The 13,856-nt window shown below is 35.2% G+C and overlaps 1 protein-coding gene across 1 annotated transcript; it reads right to left on the reverse strand.

The window, feature by feature from the left end:
* Positions 1–9,779: 9,779 nt before the first annotated feature.
* On the reverse strand, positions 9,780–11,722 carry LOC120016011 (NAC domain-containing protein 87-like). The gene is made up of 3 exons (XM_038868559.1): positions 11,282–11,722; positions 10,851–11,128; positions 9,780–10,710 (listed from the first exon to the last, which is right to left on the reverse strand). The coding sequence occupies exons 1-3, from the start codon at positions 11,466–11,468 to the stop codon at positions 10,108–10,110; spliced, it is 1,068 nt and encodes a 355-aa protein (XP_038724487.1). The 5' UTR covers positions 11,469–11,722; the 3' UTR covers positions 9,780–10,107.
* Between the last annotated feature and the right edge of the window lie 2,134 nt (positions 11,723–13,856).

Raw genomic sequence — 13,856 nt, forward strand, 5'->3', positions numbered from 1 at the left:
AAGAATCATTTTTAGGACAAAGGGAGACTTTAGTGATGTCTATGTTTCTATATAACTCCATGTGTTTCGCTGCAATCATTGGTCTTATTCAAACTTGTTTAGGATTCATTGGATTTATATATGTAAAATTTCCTAAGGGCCCGTTTCGTTACCCATGTAATGCAATGATAATTGTATTTACATTATATTGCAATATTTGGTATCCATTAATTTAAAAATGTAGTGTAATCCAATTATTTGGTAATGAAGTTCATTACAAAAACAAGTTATCCAAATACCATATGAAATTTGGTATTGTGATTACAAAATCAAATATTTGTTCCTTGGACAAATATATCCCCAATGGTTATAAATTATTTTTAGTTGTTTCCTTACATATTAAAGTCCGGGTCGGGTCAGGCCTAGGCCGGGCTTTGGGACCGGGTTTGGTCGTGTTCGAGAAACATGATCAAGGTCGGGATCCAGGATCGAAGCCGGGATTGAGGTTGGGATTAGGGATCGAGGTCAAGATCTAGGTTGAGTTTCGAGATCGAGGTTGGGATCCAAGCTGAGATCTAGGATTAGGCTCGGGATCTGGGATCGAAGCCAGGATCGAGGATTGAGGTCGAGAATCAAAATATGGGATAGAGGTCGAGATTCGATGGGGATCTAGGATTCGAGATCGAGGTCGAGATCAAGGATTGGGCTCGGGATTCGAGATCGAGGTTGGGATCTGGGATCTTGGTTGGGATTCAAGATCGTGCCCTGGATTCGAGGTCGGGGCCAGAATCTGGGATCGAGCCTGAGATCTGGGATCAGGCAAGGGATATAGGATCGAAGGTGAGATCCAGGGTCGAGGTCAGGATTTGGGTCGAGCTCAATGATTGGGCTCTAGATCTAGGATTGAGGTCGAAATTCAAAATATGGGATCAAGGTCGGGATACGAGATCGACGCTAGGATCCGACTCGATATCTGACTGGGGATCTGGGATCCGGGATCAAGGTCGGGATTCGAGATCGAGATCAGGATTCGAGTTCGAGATCTGGTTCAGAGATAGAACCTGGGATCGGGGCCAAGAGCTGAGATAGCTCAATTTAGGTTGGGCTCCACAATCGGGCCATGGCCAGACCCAAAATTCGAGATCTGTCCCTAATCAGGCTGGGATCGAATCAAGTCTGGGCCAGGCCATGTTCTGGGATAGGGTTTGGGTCATGCCAGGTCCGGCATCGGGCCCGATCTGAGTTTTAGATTGGGACATGGTAAAGCCCGAGATTCAAGATCAGGCCTGGGTTAGGCCAAGATAGGATCGGGGTCTGAGTCATATCAAGATTTGTGATTGGGTCCGAGTCATGCCAGGGCCAGGCTTCAAACTAGCTTTTCATTTTTTCAATAATGTTTTTAATATATGTAAATGTGTAGGAGGGTAATTTTGGAAAATACTAAAAAATGAAATACATTTCTTTTTCTTTTTTTTGAAAAAGCGGTAATAGACCTGATTGCGTTAGGTTATCCAATAAATTGAGTAACTGAGGCCCGTAGGCACTCGGGACAACCATAAAGGTGGAATGCAAGCTAAGGACTAAAAATAAAAAACAAAGTAATAAAACACAAACACTAAATCGAAAATTGTCAGACATTGTTGGACGACACCGGATTACACCAGACATCGCCGAACCACTATCAAACGAGTCCAACCCCAACTCCATCGGTCTAAGCCAGGTAACAAAAACTAAACAAAAAGAAACAAACACAAACTGCAACTTGGATCTACAACACGGATTTTGGCTTCCCTTATAACAAGAGAGGCCAAACTCACTCAGATCTAAAATCTCGTCACTAAAATTCTTAATAGATGTTGTCGGAGCACCAAAAATGCCAATGATCAAAGATTCACGACAGATGGAGGAGATCGAAATCCAGAGAATAGATTCCCTGCAAAATCCTTGTTCAAAAAATATAAAACATCACAAAATGAAATAGATCTGGATGGAGAAAGGGCATATCTAACCCGTGGGAGGAAAAGGTGAAAGAAGAGGGGAGAAGAGGGGAGAGGAGAGGGGGGGAGGGGTTGGGGAGAGGAGGATAAGGCTCTCCTCTCCCAAAGCTTTTCCAAATCGGTTTTTTTTCTAGAGAGAGGGGGAGAGGGGGAGAGACTAACTTTTATAAACCAAACACCTTAATAGGATTACCTTGTAATGACATTACCACATCATTAGATTACTTGTAAATGGATTACAATTACTATCGCAATACATTGAACCAAACGAATCCTAAGTGAAATATTTGTTTAAATAACAAATTAAGGTATGCAAATATCCAACACATGGAGATTATTGCCATGTTGTCTCCAACAATAACAACATCTATGTATGTATCTATATTCATGATGATGAGAAAATTTGTGGATTTTTCCTCGGAAAATTCAAAGAAGTAAAACTCATGGTTTCTAGGATGTCGGTCTTTCTTCTCCTGGTTAATTTATTTTTTTTGATACTTCCAATATATATATATATATATATATCTCGAGATTGAAAGTCAATAAGTGATGGGGTGTATTTACATGAAATCTAGCTAAACTCTACTTAACCTAATCAATACAACAGACTCGAGACGACTCTTTTGTCAACAAGTGATAGGTTATTAGGTTAAACAAAAGATACATTAATATTACAAGACAATATTTATTTTCTGTTTTTTTTCCACAGCCAATATATATATGATGTAAGAATGATGGATGCTTGTCAATATGCAATAATGACTCCAATAAGACAAGAAAACTACGTGGGTTTACATGGAATAATCATATATAAGTATTTATACAGTTTGGAGTGGTTTTGATTGCATGGACACTATTTCTTAGGGATGGAAATTTGTCCCCGACCCGTCCAAGTGGATTTTCCCCGACCCGAGACTTGTGAGGGACAGAGACGGGGAAAAAAATCTCAACCCGTTGCGGGGCGGGGACAGGTATACCTCCCAACCCTCGGCCCGATCCCCCGCCCTCAACCCGCCCCGTTATAGATGTTCTTATATATATATATGTATAATATAATATAGAAAAATATTTATTTGTCTAAACATATATTAATTTAATATTATTATTAAAATCAAAGCAACACCTAAACCCTAAGTCCCTAAACATAATATTATCATACTCTTAATTAGATTGAATAAATGTTGATAAAAACTTACCCTAAACCCTAAGTTAAATATGATTCTCTATTCTCTATTCCTAAATCAATTGAATTGATTTTAATAAAACATATGACCCTAAACCTTAAGTTAAATATGACCCAATACTCCTAAATTTTAATCTCTAAAACCCTAAAGGCTCTAAACCCTAAACCTAAGCACTAAACCCTAAAGCCATAATATGACCCTCTACTCATAAATATTGATAAAATCTTAAGACCTTAAGATTTTATAAAATAAAGTATAAAATTAAACAATTTAAAACTATAGAAGTGTATAATATAAAATTTAAAATCAATACCCATTAAGTAAAACTAAAATTATTTAATTGTGTTAAAAGTATAATAGGTGGTATGTAAATATAATATTTTAACTAGTTGACAAGTGTAACATAAAAATAGATTTGATTTGAATAGGGGGCGGGGACGGACGGTAAAAGCCGCCCTACTATTTCTACCAACTCTATTTGCATGCTTTCCTTTTCTCTTCCCGAGGAGGATCCACAAAGGAAAACCATGCATCAATTACCAGCTTTAGCTTCTAGAAGATCTAGTAAAGTTGGCTTTATGCGATTGCATAAGGCAAAACCAAATTTTATATCCTTGAAGTTTCACGGAATTCTCATTTTTTTCTTTAACGTTTAAAATTTATCTATTCTATCCTTGATGTTTCAAAAAGCTATCCAAATCTATCATAATCCACATTTTCCGATTGTTTACTCGACGGAAATTGCAGATGTGGCAATCGAAATCCATTGTGGCATGACATATCTATTTAAAAGGCAAATTAAAAAAGAAAAAAGAAACAGGGTAATTTTTTTTTAAAAAAAAAAAAAAAACAGCTTCCATGAAGAGGGATGAGTTCAGGATTGGGAAATTGCTTGAAGACCTTGATGCATTTACTGGGACCATCTCCTTCCCTCCGCCTATGCCACAATCTCAAGCTCTAATTCCATTCTTATTCTTCTTCAAAACCCAAATCTCTGATCGCGTTCGAGCACCAAGGCAATTCGAGACCCATTTTGGGATGGACACGACGACCCACCCGAGGAGCTCACCCAGATCTAGTATTATTGTTGGGCAAGATTCCTCCTTTGTCACAATTTCACAAGATTTATGAGAAAAATCGAAATGGGTAGATCCCAAATCATTGTCTCTATGAAAACCCAAAAGGAATTTGTTCCCAAAACAGAGCTGGTTCTGCATGTTGGACCTTCTAGCTCTCTGGAGCTTTCACTTCCAGATCCAATAATGACTCTGTAGTTAAAGACGGAGGGTGTCGATGAATGACTGGTCCACACCAGCATCATGAAGAAGGAAGAGTTGCTGCAATTGCCCTTGAAGAGCAAACACAATGCCCATTTCTTCTGGATCTCTATTAGGTAGTTTTCTCCATAGTTTCAGATCTAATTCGAAGAAGAGGGAAAGGAATTCATTTTTTTTTTTTTAAAATGTGACTTGTTGATGAGTTGGCATTTTTAATGATGTGTATTTTTTTTTCTTATCAAAATTGACACGTGTAGGCCACACTGTCATTTCGATTGCCAGCTAGGTAAATTTCGATGTTCAGTCATCGAAAAATGGGGATCAAGATAGATTTAGGTAGCTTTTTAACATTAAGGATAGAATAGATAAATTTTAAATTTTAAGGATATAAACGAGAATTTTATGAAACTTTAAGAACATAAAATATGATTTCATCATTTTTATAATTTAATTTTTTTAATTTTTAAAAACGTTGAATAGGGGCGCGGTGGGAAGTGGGGTGGGAACGTAAAAGCCGCCCTACTATTTCTACCAACTCTATTTGCATGATTACCTTTTCTCTTCCCGAGGAGGATCCACAAAGGAAAACCAGCATCAATTACGAGCTTTCGCTTCTAAAAGATCTAGTAAAGTTAGCTTTATACAATTTTCATAAATCTAAAAAAACATATATATATATATATATTATTATTGATGTAACATCTCGCTCTAACATTTTGTCTGTTTTGCGCCAATCGATATGGGCCCTCATGGTTTTATCTTTTCAAGCCCAACATTAGTCTATATATACTAATTTGAATCCAAGAAAAATGTTTGTTATTAGTTAGGAAGTTTGTCCTATTATATTTTATACTACACATCTTTCTGTAAGCGATGTAATACAATAGACTTAACCTCATCGTCACTCGATAGTTCGCCGAACACCACCAAACGTGACATTGCAGAAGTTTGCGGTTCCACCCACTCGAGTCTAGTGTTATAAATGACGTCATAAAACCCAATTACATGGGTTTGGTTGGTGTTAAAACTTAAAACTAACATATAATAACTTCTAAGTCCTTTTAAGATAAATAATACTGTTTCACATGAAATCAGGGCTTCTCAGTATGATACCTGGCTAAGACCCATTATGCTTCTAATTGAAATGATGACCCTATTAAGGGAAACTAAAAGGATGTAGCATAATTGATTGAGGACAAGCCACCTCATATTTCTAGGAAATGCCACATTGAGAAATGAACTACTTGGTCAAATTGTATAAAAATAGGTAGATATTGAAATAAAAATTAATCTTCTCATATGCGCACACAATTCACAGTGTGAATTCTCCACGTAGATACCTAATGTAGTAAGATTTAAGAGCACATATAAACTGACCGGCGAAGAAAAAAGGATGCTTGAAGGATGAAGATATGACAAATTCATGAGATGAGACCCCAAATTCCATCCAAAGAATCTGCAGTAAATTAATTAAAGCTTCATATTTCTCTCACGAGAGAGAGAGAGAGACAGGGATGTATGAATTTGCGGTGGAAGCTAATTATTGGTTGGTGCACCATGTTTTCATGCAACAAATCAGGCTTCTTGATTGATAGCAAAATTTAGAGTTTTTTTGTGTTAGTTAATTGACATTGAATTGTTTTTTTCCTAGAAAAATGATACTTTTCATCCCTCAATTATTTCTCGAGTTTTATTTTCGCCCCTTAGTTTTTTTCCTCCCTTTTCATCCCCAACTATGAGAAAGTACACCGTTTATCACTCGAATAAATCCTACGATGGAAAAATCCAACGTGACATCCTATTATTCGTCAGATCAAATTTCTCCGGGGTGTCACGCAAGCATTTTTCGACCCTTATCTCGGAGAATGAAATTGATACTTTCCAATAGTTGAGGGACGAAAATGAAAAAAAAAATTTAGAGATGAAAATGAAACCCGTCTCATAATTGAGGGACGAAAAATATTTTTTTATCTTCTTTTTTTCCCTACTAAGAACTTTACAATAATATTTGTTGTTAAAAAGTAATATTATTGATAGCAAAATTTTGTAATTTGATATTTGTTTTGATAATCTTATTTTCGTGATGGACAACTGGTTTTTGTTTTATTTTCTGATTAATACGTGGAGAGAACTGAGAAGACAGAGAGAAAGATGGAGTGGGTCCCGGAAGGTCACGATCGGAGAAGATATTAGCAGGTACGACGTGGCAGTCGATGAGGTGTTGAAGAATAAGATGACGTCATATGAAACGTTAATTAGGTGAAGAAAAATCCAAAGCAGTTGGAAACTTGGAGCCTAAGGCTGTGATTCTATAGGTGCAGGACCATCGTGGTCCTCCAAAAATCATCATCAAGTGAAATTGGTTTTGGTCCAAGACAATCGTGTGTCTTTTGCATTTTATTTTTTTAAAAATATAGCTAAGAAATATGTTTTACATTAGAATCGAACCTTGAGTATACAGATGTCTGACTCAATCGTTTGTGAACCGAGCTATCTCTCTCTGATGTGTGTCTTTAGCGTTGAGGATGATGATGAACGCAGTGAAGAAATGAAGAATCAACGCTGGATCAAGAGAAATCCAAAGTCACGAGTGTTTAGGGTTTCCGTAGATTGAGAGAGGAGTATTTTCGTGAAAAAGGAGAGAGAAATGAAGTACAGCAGTAGAGATATTTTTCATTAATTTGTATTAAAAGTATAAAGAAAAATTATTAAAAAAATAAAAAACAAAACGCTACAAAGAAGCTCAATGTGAGCTTCTTTGCAGCGAGTGAAACCGCTGTCATATAGAAAGCGGTTCGGCTGTAACCACCCTTGCGTTTGGCAATGTGATAGCCGTCAACGGCCCGCTTAATGTCTTGTCAAACAGGCGGTATATGTATATACATGAGGGTGTGAATCAAAATAAACAAAAAATTATAAAAACAAAAAGTGGGGTCAACAACTCAACACAGTTTGGTTTGTATGCCAATTATATGGAGAGGTGGGGCATGTAATGTTTGTGAAAGAATAATTTTTAGGACAAGGGAAGGAGAGTCCAATATATGATGTCTCTGTTTCTATCTAACTAAATGTGTGTGTCTGCAATCATTGGTCATTATCGTACGATCTTGATCTCCTTAATTTATTTCTGTTTAAACAAATTAATTAAGCTATGCAAATATCCAACACATGCATGGAGTTTAGTGGATTTTTCCTGGGAAAATTCAAAGAAGTCTCCCATCTCTCCAGAAAAACTCATGGGGTTGGCTAGAATGTCGGCCTTTTTCCTCCTGTTTAATTTGATTTGTTTTGATACTACCAATATATATGTCGAGGTTGAAAGTCAATGAGTGATGGGGGTTGTATCTAGAAAAATTAAAATGTTGGTTGATACTCACATGAAATTTACCTAAACTATACTTAACTTGATCAATACGATAGACTAGATCAGAAGACTCTTTTGTCAACAAGTGATGAATATATATATATATAGATGTATATGTACTACAGTTAGTTTGGAATGGTTTTTATTGTTCTAGGATCTCTATTTGCATGTTTACCTTTTCGTTTCCCGAGGAGGATCCACAAAGGGCAAACCATGCATCAATCATCAATGACCAGCTTTATCTTGTAGGAAGATCCACTGGCTCAGTAAAGTTGGCTTTAATATATATATATTAATGACGTCATAGAAACATATAAATGACGTCATATAAACACTATTACATGGGTTTGGTTTAGTATAAAAACTTAAAAGTAACATATAACTTAACATTGTTTAGGATTAATAGTACCATTTCACATGAAATTGTAACTTGTTCATATGCTTAATTTCCGACTGAAGATGACCCTATTAAGGAAAATTCAGGGATGTTTTTTTCTATCTACCATTATTGATTGATGGCAAGCCGGCCACCTCATATTTCTAGGAAATGCCACATTGAGAAATGAACTACTATACTTGGTCAAATTGTATAAATATAGATATTGAAAATAAATCTTCTCTTATACACACAATTAACAAAGTGTAAATTAATTAATTATTCTCCACTTATATACCTAATGTATATAGTAGTAAGACTTAAGAGCATAAATTGGCGAATAAAAAGAATGCTTGAAGGATGAAGATATGACACATTCATGAGATGAGAACCCAAATTCCATCCAAAGAAGCCGCAGTAAATTAATTGAACTTCACATATTTCTCTCTGGAGAGAGAGCTAGACAGGGATGTATGAATTTGCGGTGGAAGCTAATTATTGGTTGGTGCACCATGTTTTCATGCAACAAATCAGGCTTCTTGATTGATTCAAAACAATACCTATAAGAGAATATTCTCTCTCTCTCTCTCGCTTATCTACTCCTCCAAGCTTTCAACTAAAATAATTGAAATAAAAAAAAACCCAAAAGGGTGGTTAACTTTCCCGAAAGTATTGAGACTTAAACGGAGGCTTTGCTTTGAATAGAAAGTAAGTTAATGGTTTCATACTTCTTCTGATCACACACACCCACACACATACATCATATATCATCATTATATACATATTGATTCATTGAATATTATTGTTATTGTTATTCACATGAAAAACCATTTTGATTTTCTCTTTCAATAACCGATTCCATCTGTAAGGCGGAATTTTCTCTCCACTTTCTAGCTTCCCAAACACACCTTTTCATTCATTGGAAAAAAGAGCGCATCAAATTCATACAAAAAAGGGACCTACTTTTATAACTTTATCATGGCCAAGGGAATCCTAGCACAGTTTAAATGTTATATTGATCAATAATAGTATCAACTACTCTTCTACAAATTATCAATCCCAGGAACTTAGGCTATAGCTAGAAATATTAATTAACATATAATTGGGTCATTGTTATTAAGTTTTCGTTTGATACAAGATTAAGGCCTGTTCAAGAAACCTAGCTATATACTATATGTGTGTGTGTGTGTGTGTGTGTGTATATATATATATGATTGAAACTTTCATTATTACAATACTTTAAGGATTGATGAGAGGCATCTATGGGAAAGAGTCGGGGAATATTATTGTCTCACGTGATGTCATAAGATCGAAATTAAAGAAATAAATTCAACAAATAATTATGAATTAATTCAAGTTATTGATGCTATTTATTCAACCATACAAAATTTGGCATGGTTGAATAAACACCCATTTCAAGAGAGAAATTCTGGAATCCCATCGAATTTAACTTAACACCGACATATTTATGCAATCAGACCAAATTTTACAACTTTTGATTATGTATTACCATCAATACCACATGCAATTATTATGAAGTTATAAAAACTATATTATTCAACTTCGAACTGAGGTAGAAGAGTATAATACAAGAAAAAAAGATGCAAAACAATACACATGAAATGAGCATATATGGATTTACATGAGAATTTGATCATATACATTCATGGAATCTCTCCTTTTGTATATCAATCACTAAAAATGTAATAATTGAAAAGGGTGTAAAAGATGCCATGAATCTATACAAAGTGTGTATATATAATCTGAATCTGATCAACAACCTTCTTTGAGAAACTAAGTAATCAATTAATTTTCCTAGTGGAAGCTAGAAAATGTACTCATACTGATGAAATAAAAAAAAGAAAGAAAGAAACGAAGAACTATCTAGCTAGGGCTAAACAAGCACAGTTGTTTTATTTTCCCAAATTTTTCAGTAATCCCAAAAGCAATCCAAGCCAACGGATGGACCTTCAAGATCTTCATAACCCTTGTTGCTATGCCTTGACACCACGGACGATATCTCGGTATTCGTGTTCACATCGGTGCTAATTCCGGTCTCCTGACTAACCATTGATTGATTTGATGAGAATTGCTCAACCTTGCACTGCTTGTCATTAATGGCACCGTAACCGGAACCCAGAAAGCTACTTCTGTCCTGGTACAAGTAACCAAGATTGGGAGATCCATGGAAAGAGAAGAGCGAATTAGACATTTCAGGAACTTGAGTGTAAAAAGAGCTTGGTAGTGTTTGATAATTGGAATTTTGAGGCTGCACAAAGTTTTGGAGATAATTCCCATCAGAAGATCTTGGCATTGATGCTGTGTTGATGGTCTTGAATTCATTCTCGCCATCGCGGAAACCCGAGCTGGTTCCAGTTGAGTAAGGAGGATCCATTAGAGGTGGCAGTGTAGAGGAATCAAGAAAATGATCATCCCCAAATGAATTCACCCTCAACATTTCATGAATTGGACTTTTCTTGGCTCCTCCCGTGCTACTGTTCTTGTGGAAAACTCTACACACAACCCATTCATCCTGAAATAAGGTACAATACAAACATATTCTTCATTTACAAGAAAGCACTCAAAGGGTATTTGAGGAAGAAATTAAGAAATTGAAAAGAAACCCATGATGGAAACAGTCAACCTAAACAAGAAGATCAAAACTTGACATACCTTTACAGATTTAGGGAGGTTGTAGGAGAATTTGCCTTCAAGTCTGTATTCATGCATAACCCAATTGGTTTTTTCTCCTTTTGGTGCTCTTCCTCTGTAGAAAACAAGAGTCTTCTTCATCCCAACAAGGCATCCTTTTCCCTTATAAATCTCCTTATCCTTTCCGGTCGCCTTCCAGTAACCAGATTCCGTCGCCCGATTAGTCCTCATCCCTGTTGGGTACTTCCTGTCTCTCTGGCAGAAGAAGTACCACTCTTTCTCCCCCATCTTTGCTTTCTCTGATCAAACACACAAAATAAAAATAAAAAACCCACCAAGAATTAGTACAATTAGATTGACCCAGATAGCTTAATAGGCACAAAAACACAAAACCCAGAAGAGAAAATCAATCAAAAGTGATCATAAAATGAAATTGGGATGTGAAATCTTACTGGGTAAGTCCCAGGGTTCACACTTGTTGAGATCAACTTCACCAATAGCACATGCACTGAAACTGCAATTCATGACCTTCTCTGTAAGATAATGAGTAATGATCTCTTCATCTGTGGGGTGGAATCGAAATCCGGGCGGCAAATCGAGGAGGTCGTCTCCTCTGTTCAACACTATAGCCTCCTCCATTCAATATACAAAGCCACAAATTGAACTAAACCTCTGTGTGTGTATATAGATGTATATGGACAAAGAAGCAGATGTTTATATATATACACACAACAAAAGAGTATGAAGAAACCAGAGAGAAAAAACAGGGAAGCTGAAAAACAAATTAAAAAGGGAGGATTTTTTGTGAAAAGAGCAATTAAGAAAGTAGAACAAAAGGGAAAAGAGGATCTTAAATAGAGGGGGGAGCTTCTTCCTTGAAGAAGATCCGTAGACTGCAAGGCACTTCTTGAAGAAGCCTATCAGAGAGAGAGAGACTTGTAATTATCTTCTTTTTTTTTTTGATTTATTATTTTAATATATGTCTGTGTTTGTGTTGGTGGGGCTTCTTTAGCCAGATCTACCTGTTTGAAAATGAGTGTGAAAAAGAAAGCTAAGATTTAGAGGGCTTTTTTTTTTGGTGGGACCCATGTTTCACATGAGAAAAATAATAAAGGTTTGTTTGGTAAATCATATACGTTATTTTATAAGTTAGCATAGACATAAACGGATATGTTCATCCAAACACATCATATAAGTTAGCGTATTAAGATAGGCTCCACCAACGAGTTATTTGGAAAAAAAGATAGAGTAGATGCGTCTAGTACCTTAGCTTATTAATTAGTATAAAGTTTTCACCAAATAACAGACAATTCGTAATTTATAAATTGACGTATTTTGGACATCTTATAAACTAGTGTTGTAACTGTCTGAAAAACTCTAACAAACAGAACTTAAGAATGATAAAAAACAACTTTATCTGTTTTATCAGAACCTAACCATTCAAAGTTTTAGTGGCTTTTTATTTAACTTCAAGTCTTACTTCAAAGCTCTGAAAAAATTAACACACAGTTTTTTAAAAAGCTGCTAGCTGTATGAATTTGTCAAATTTTGAATTTAATGTAGCATGAACCTACACCAGTAGAATATATATATATATATACACACACACATATATATATACACACATGTGTGTGTATCTATGAATACTTAGCTAGCTGACTAAGACTGGGTATGCACAATTTGAAAAATAAAAGAGAGAAAAATCCCTGAAATTGTGCAAATTATTCCAAATGGAGGGAATCTAGGGAACGATAGCAACCCAAAAAGTCAAAAGATGAATAAAAAAAAGAAAGTTCAATGAAGCTTCAAATGGGCAGCTGGCTCCTGAAGATTATTATTAATAATGCAGATTTTTTTTAATATATTTTTTTTCTCTTTTTATTGAACTTTCATATGTAATTGCCCACTGACATATATTGAATATATATGGTAAACACATAAAAAAAAGACCTAGACAAAAAGAATAAATGCTTTTTTTTCTTTTTTCCAAAATTTGGACCAAGCTTGATTTTGGAATAATTATATGTGAGAAGTGGTTGCAAACTTGCAATGAGTGTAATTTTTGTTGTTCTGAAAAATTCCAATATATATTAGCAAGTCCAATAATAATGATCAAAAAATGGAATAAAAAAAATCTGTGATTTCACCATGAAAGTTGTGAAGGTTCAAACATTCTTCACAAACGCGTTATAATAATTGCTACACAAATCACCAATTTCTTCTCTCTCTCTCTCTCTCTCTCTCTCTCTCTCTCTCTCTCTCTCTATATATATATATATATATATATAACACTTTGGGTACTTGTGACATGTGAACATTCCTCATAATATTGTTGATTTTTTTTTAAAAAAAAATAACTCTAGTAGCAATTAAACAAATCCAAACATCAATTAAAGCAATAAAATTCTGTAGTCGATCGTTAGTAATCGTAATTATAATTTGTTAGGATATTATATTTTATAGATCCAACGCAATGTATCGTACGTACGTACTTGACTTTACACGATAATTAATTGATCTTGGTCAATTGATCTAAACCTGCATGGGTTGATTATAATCACTCAATTCATTTAACCTCATAGAAACCCAACTTAGGGTATATATATATATATATATTTATTTATCACATATTTAAGAAATTATATATGTGCTTTGGTGTTTTGATTATCTCGCTTACAACTATATTTGCATCCACCATTAATACATTCAACTCTTACTCTATTAGTTAATAATCTCATTTTCGGTAGATGGATTAATCACATATTTTAAGCACCCATTCCCACAATTCAATCTTTGACTATACATACATACATACATAGATATTTATATACATCTTAGGTATAATATAGTTCGAAACAAGTTGGGCGCCGACAAAAAGAAAACATGCACTGTTATTCAGGAAAAACGGTTGCATTACCTAACAGTTCTAACTATTGCAATTTGCATGTGTTGTAAAGAGTTTGTACACAACTTGGATTGAACAACTTGATGAATTAATAAATGGAATCGAGGGTCTGTCTTACAGTA

This window comes from Tripterygium wilfordii, chromosome 15 (genome assembly GCF_013401445.1).
Source record: "Tripterygium wilfordii isolate XIE 37 chromosome 15, ASM1340144v1, whole genome shotgun sequence".
Classification (NCBI taxonomy): Eukaryota; Viridiplantae; Streptophyta; class Magnoliopsida; order Celastrales; family Celastraceae; genus Tripterygium; species Tripterygium wilfordii.

Coding starts and splice junctions, on each gene's coding strand:
- LOC120016011 (XM_038868559.1), bottom strand. CDS start 11,468: ATGGAGGAGGCTATAGTGTTGAACAGAGGAGACGACCTCCTCGATTTG. Junction 11,129..11,281: donor TGAACCCTGGGACTTACCCA/GTAAGATTTCAC, acceptor GTGTTTGATCAG/AGAAAGCAAAGATGGGGGAG. Junction 10,711..10,850: donor ACCTCCCTAAATCTGTAAAG/GTATGTCAAGTT, acceptor ACCTTATTTCAG/GATGAATGGGTTGTGTGTAG.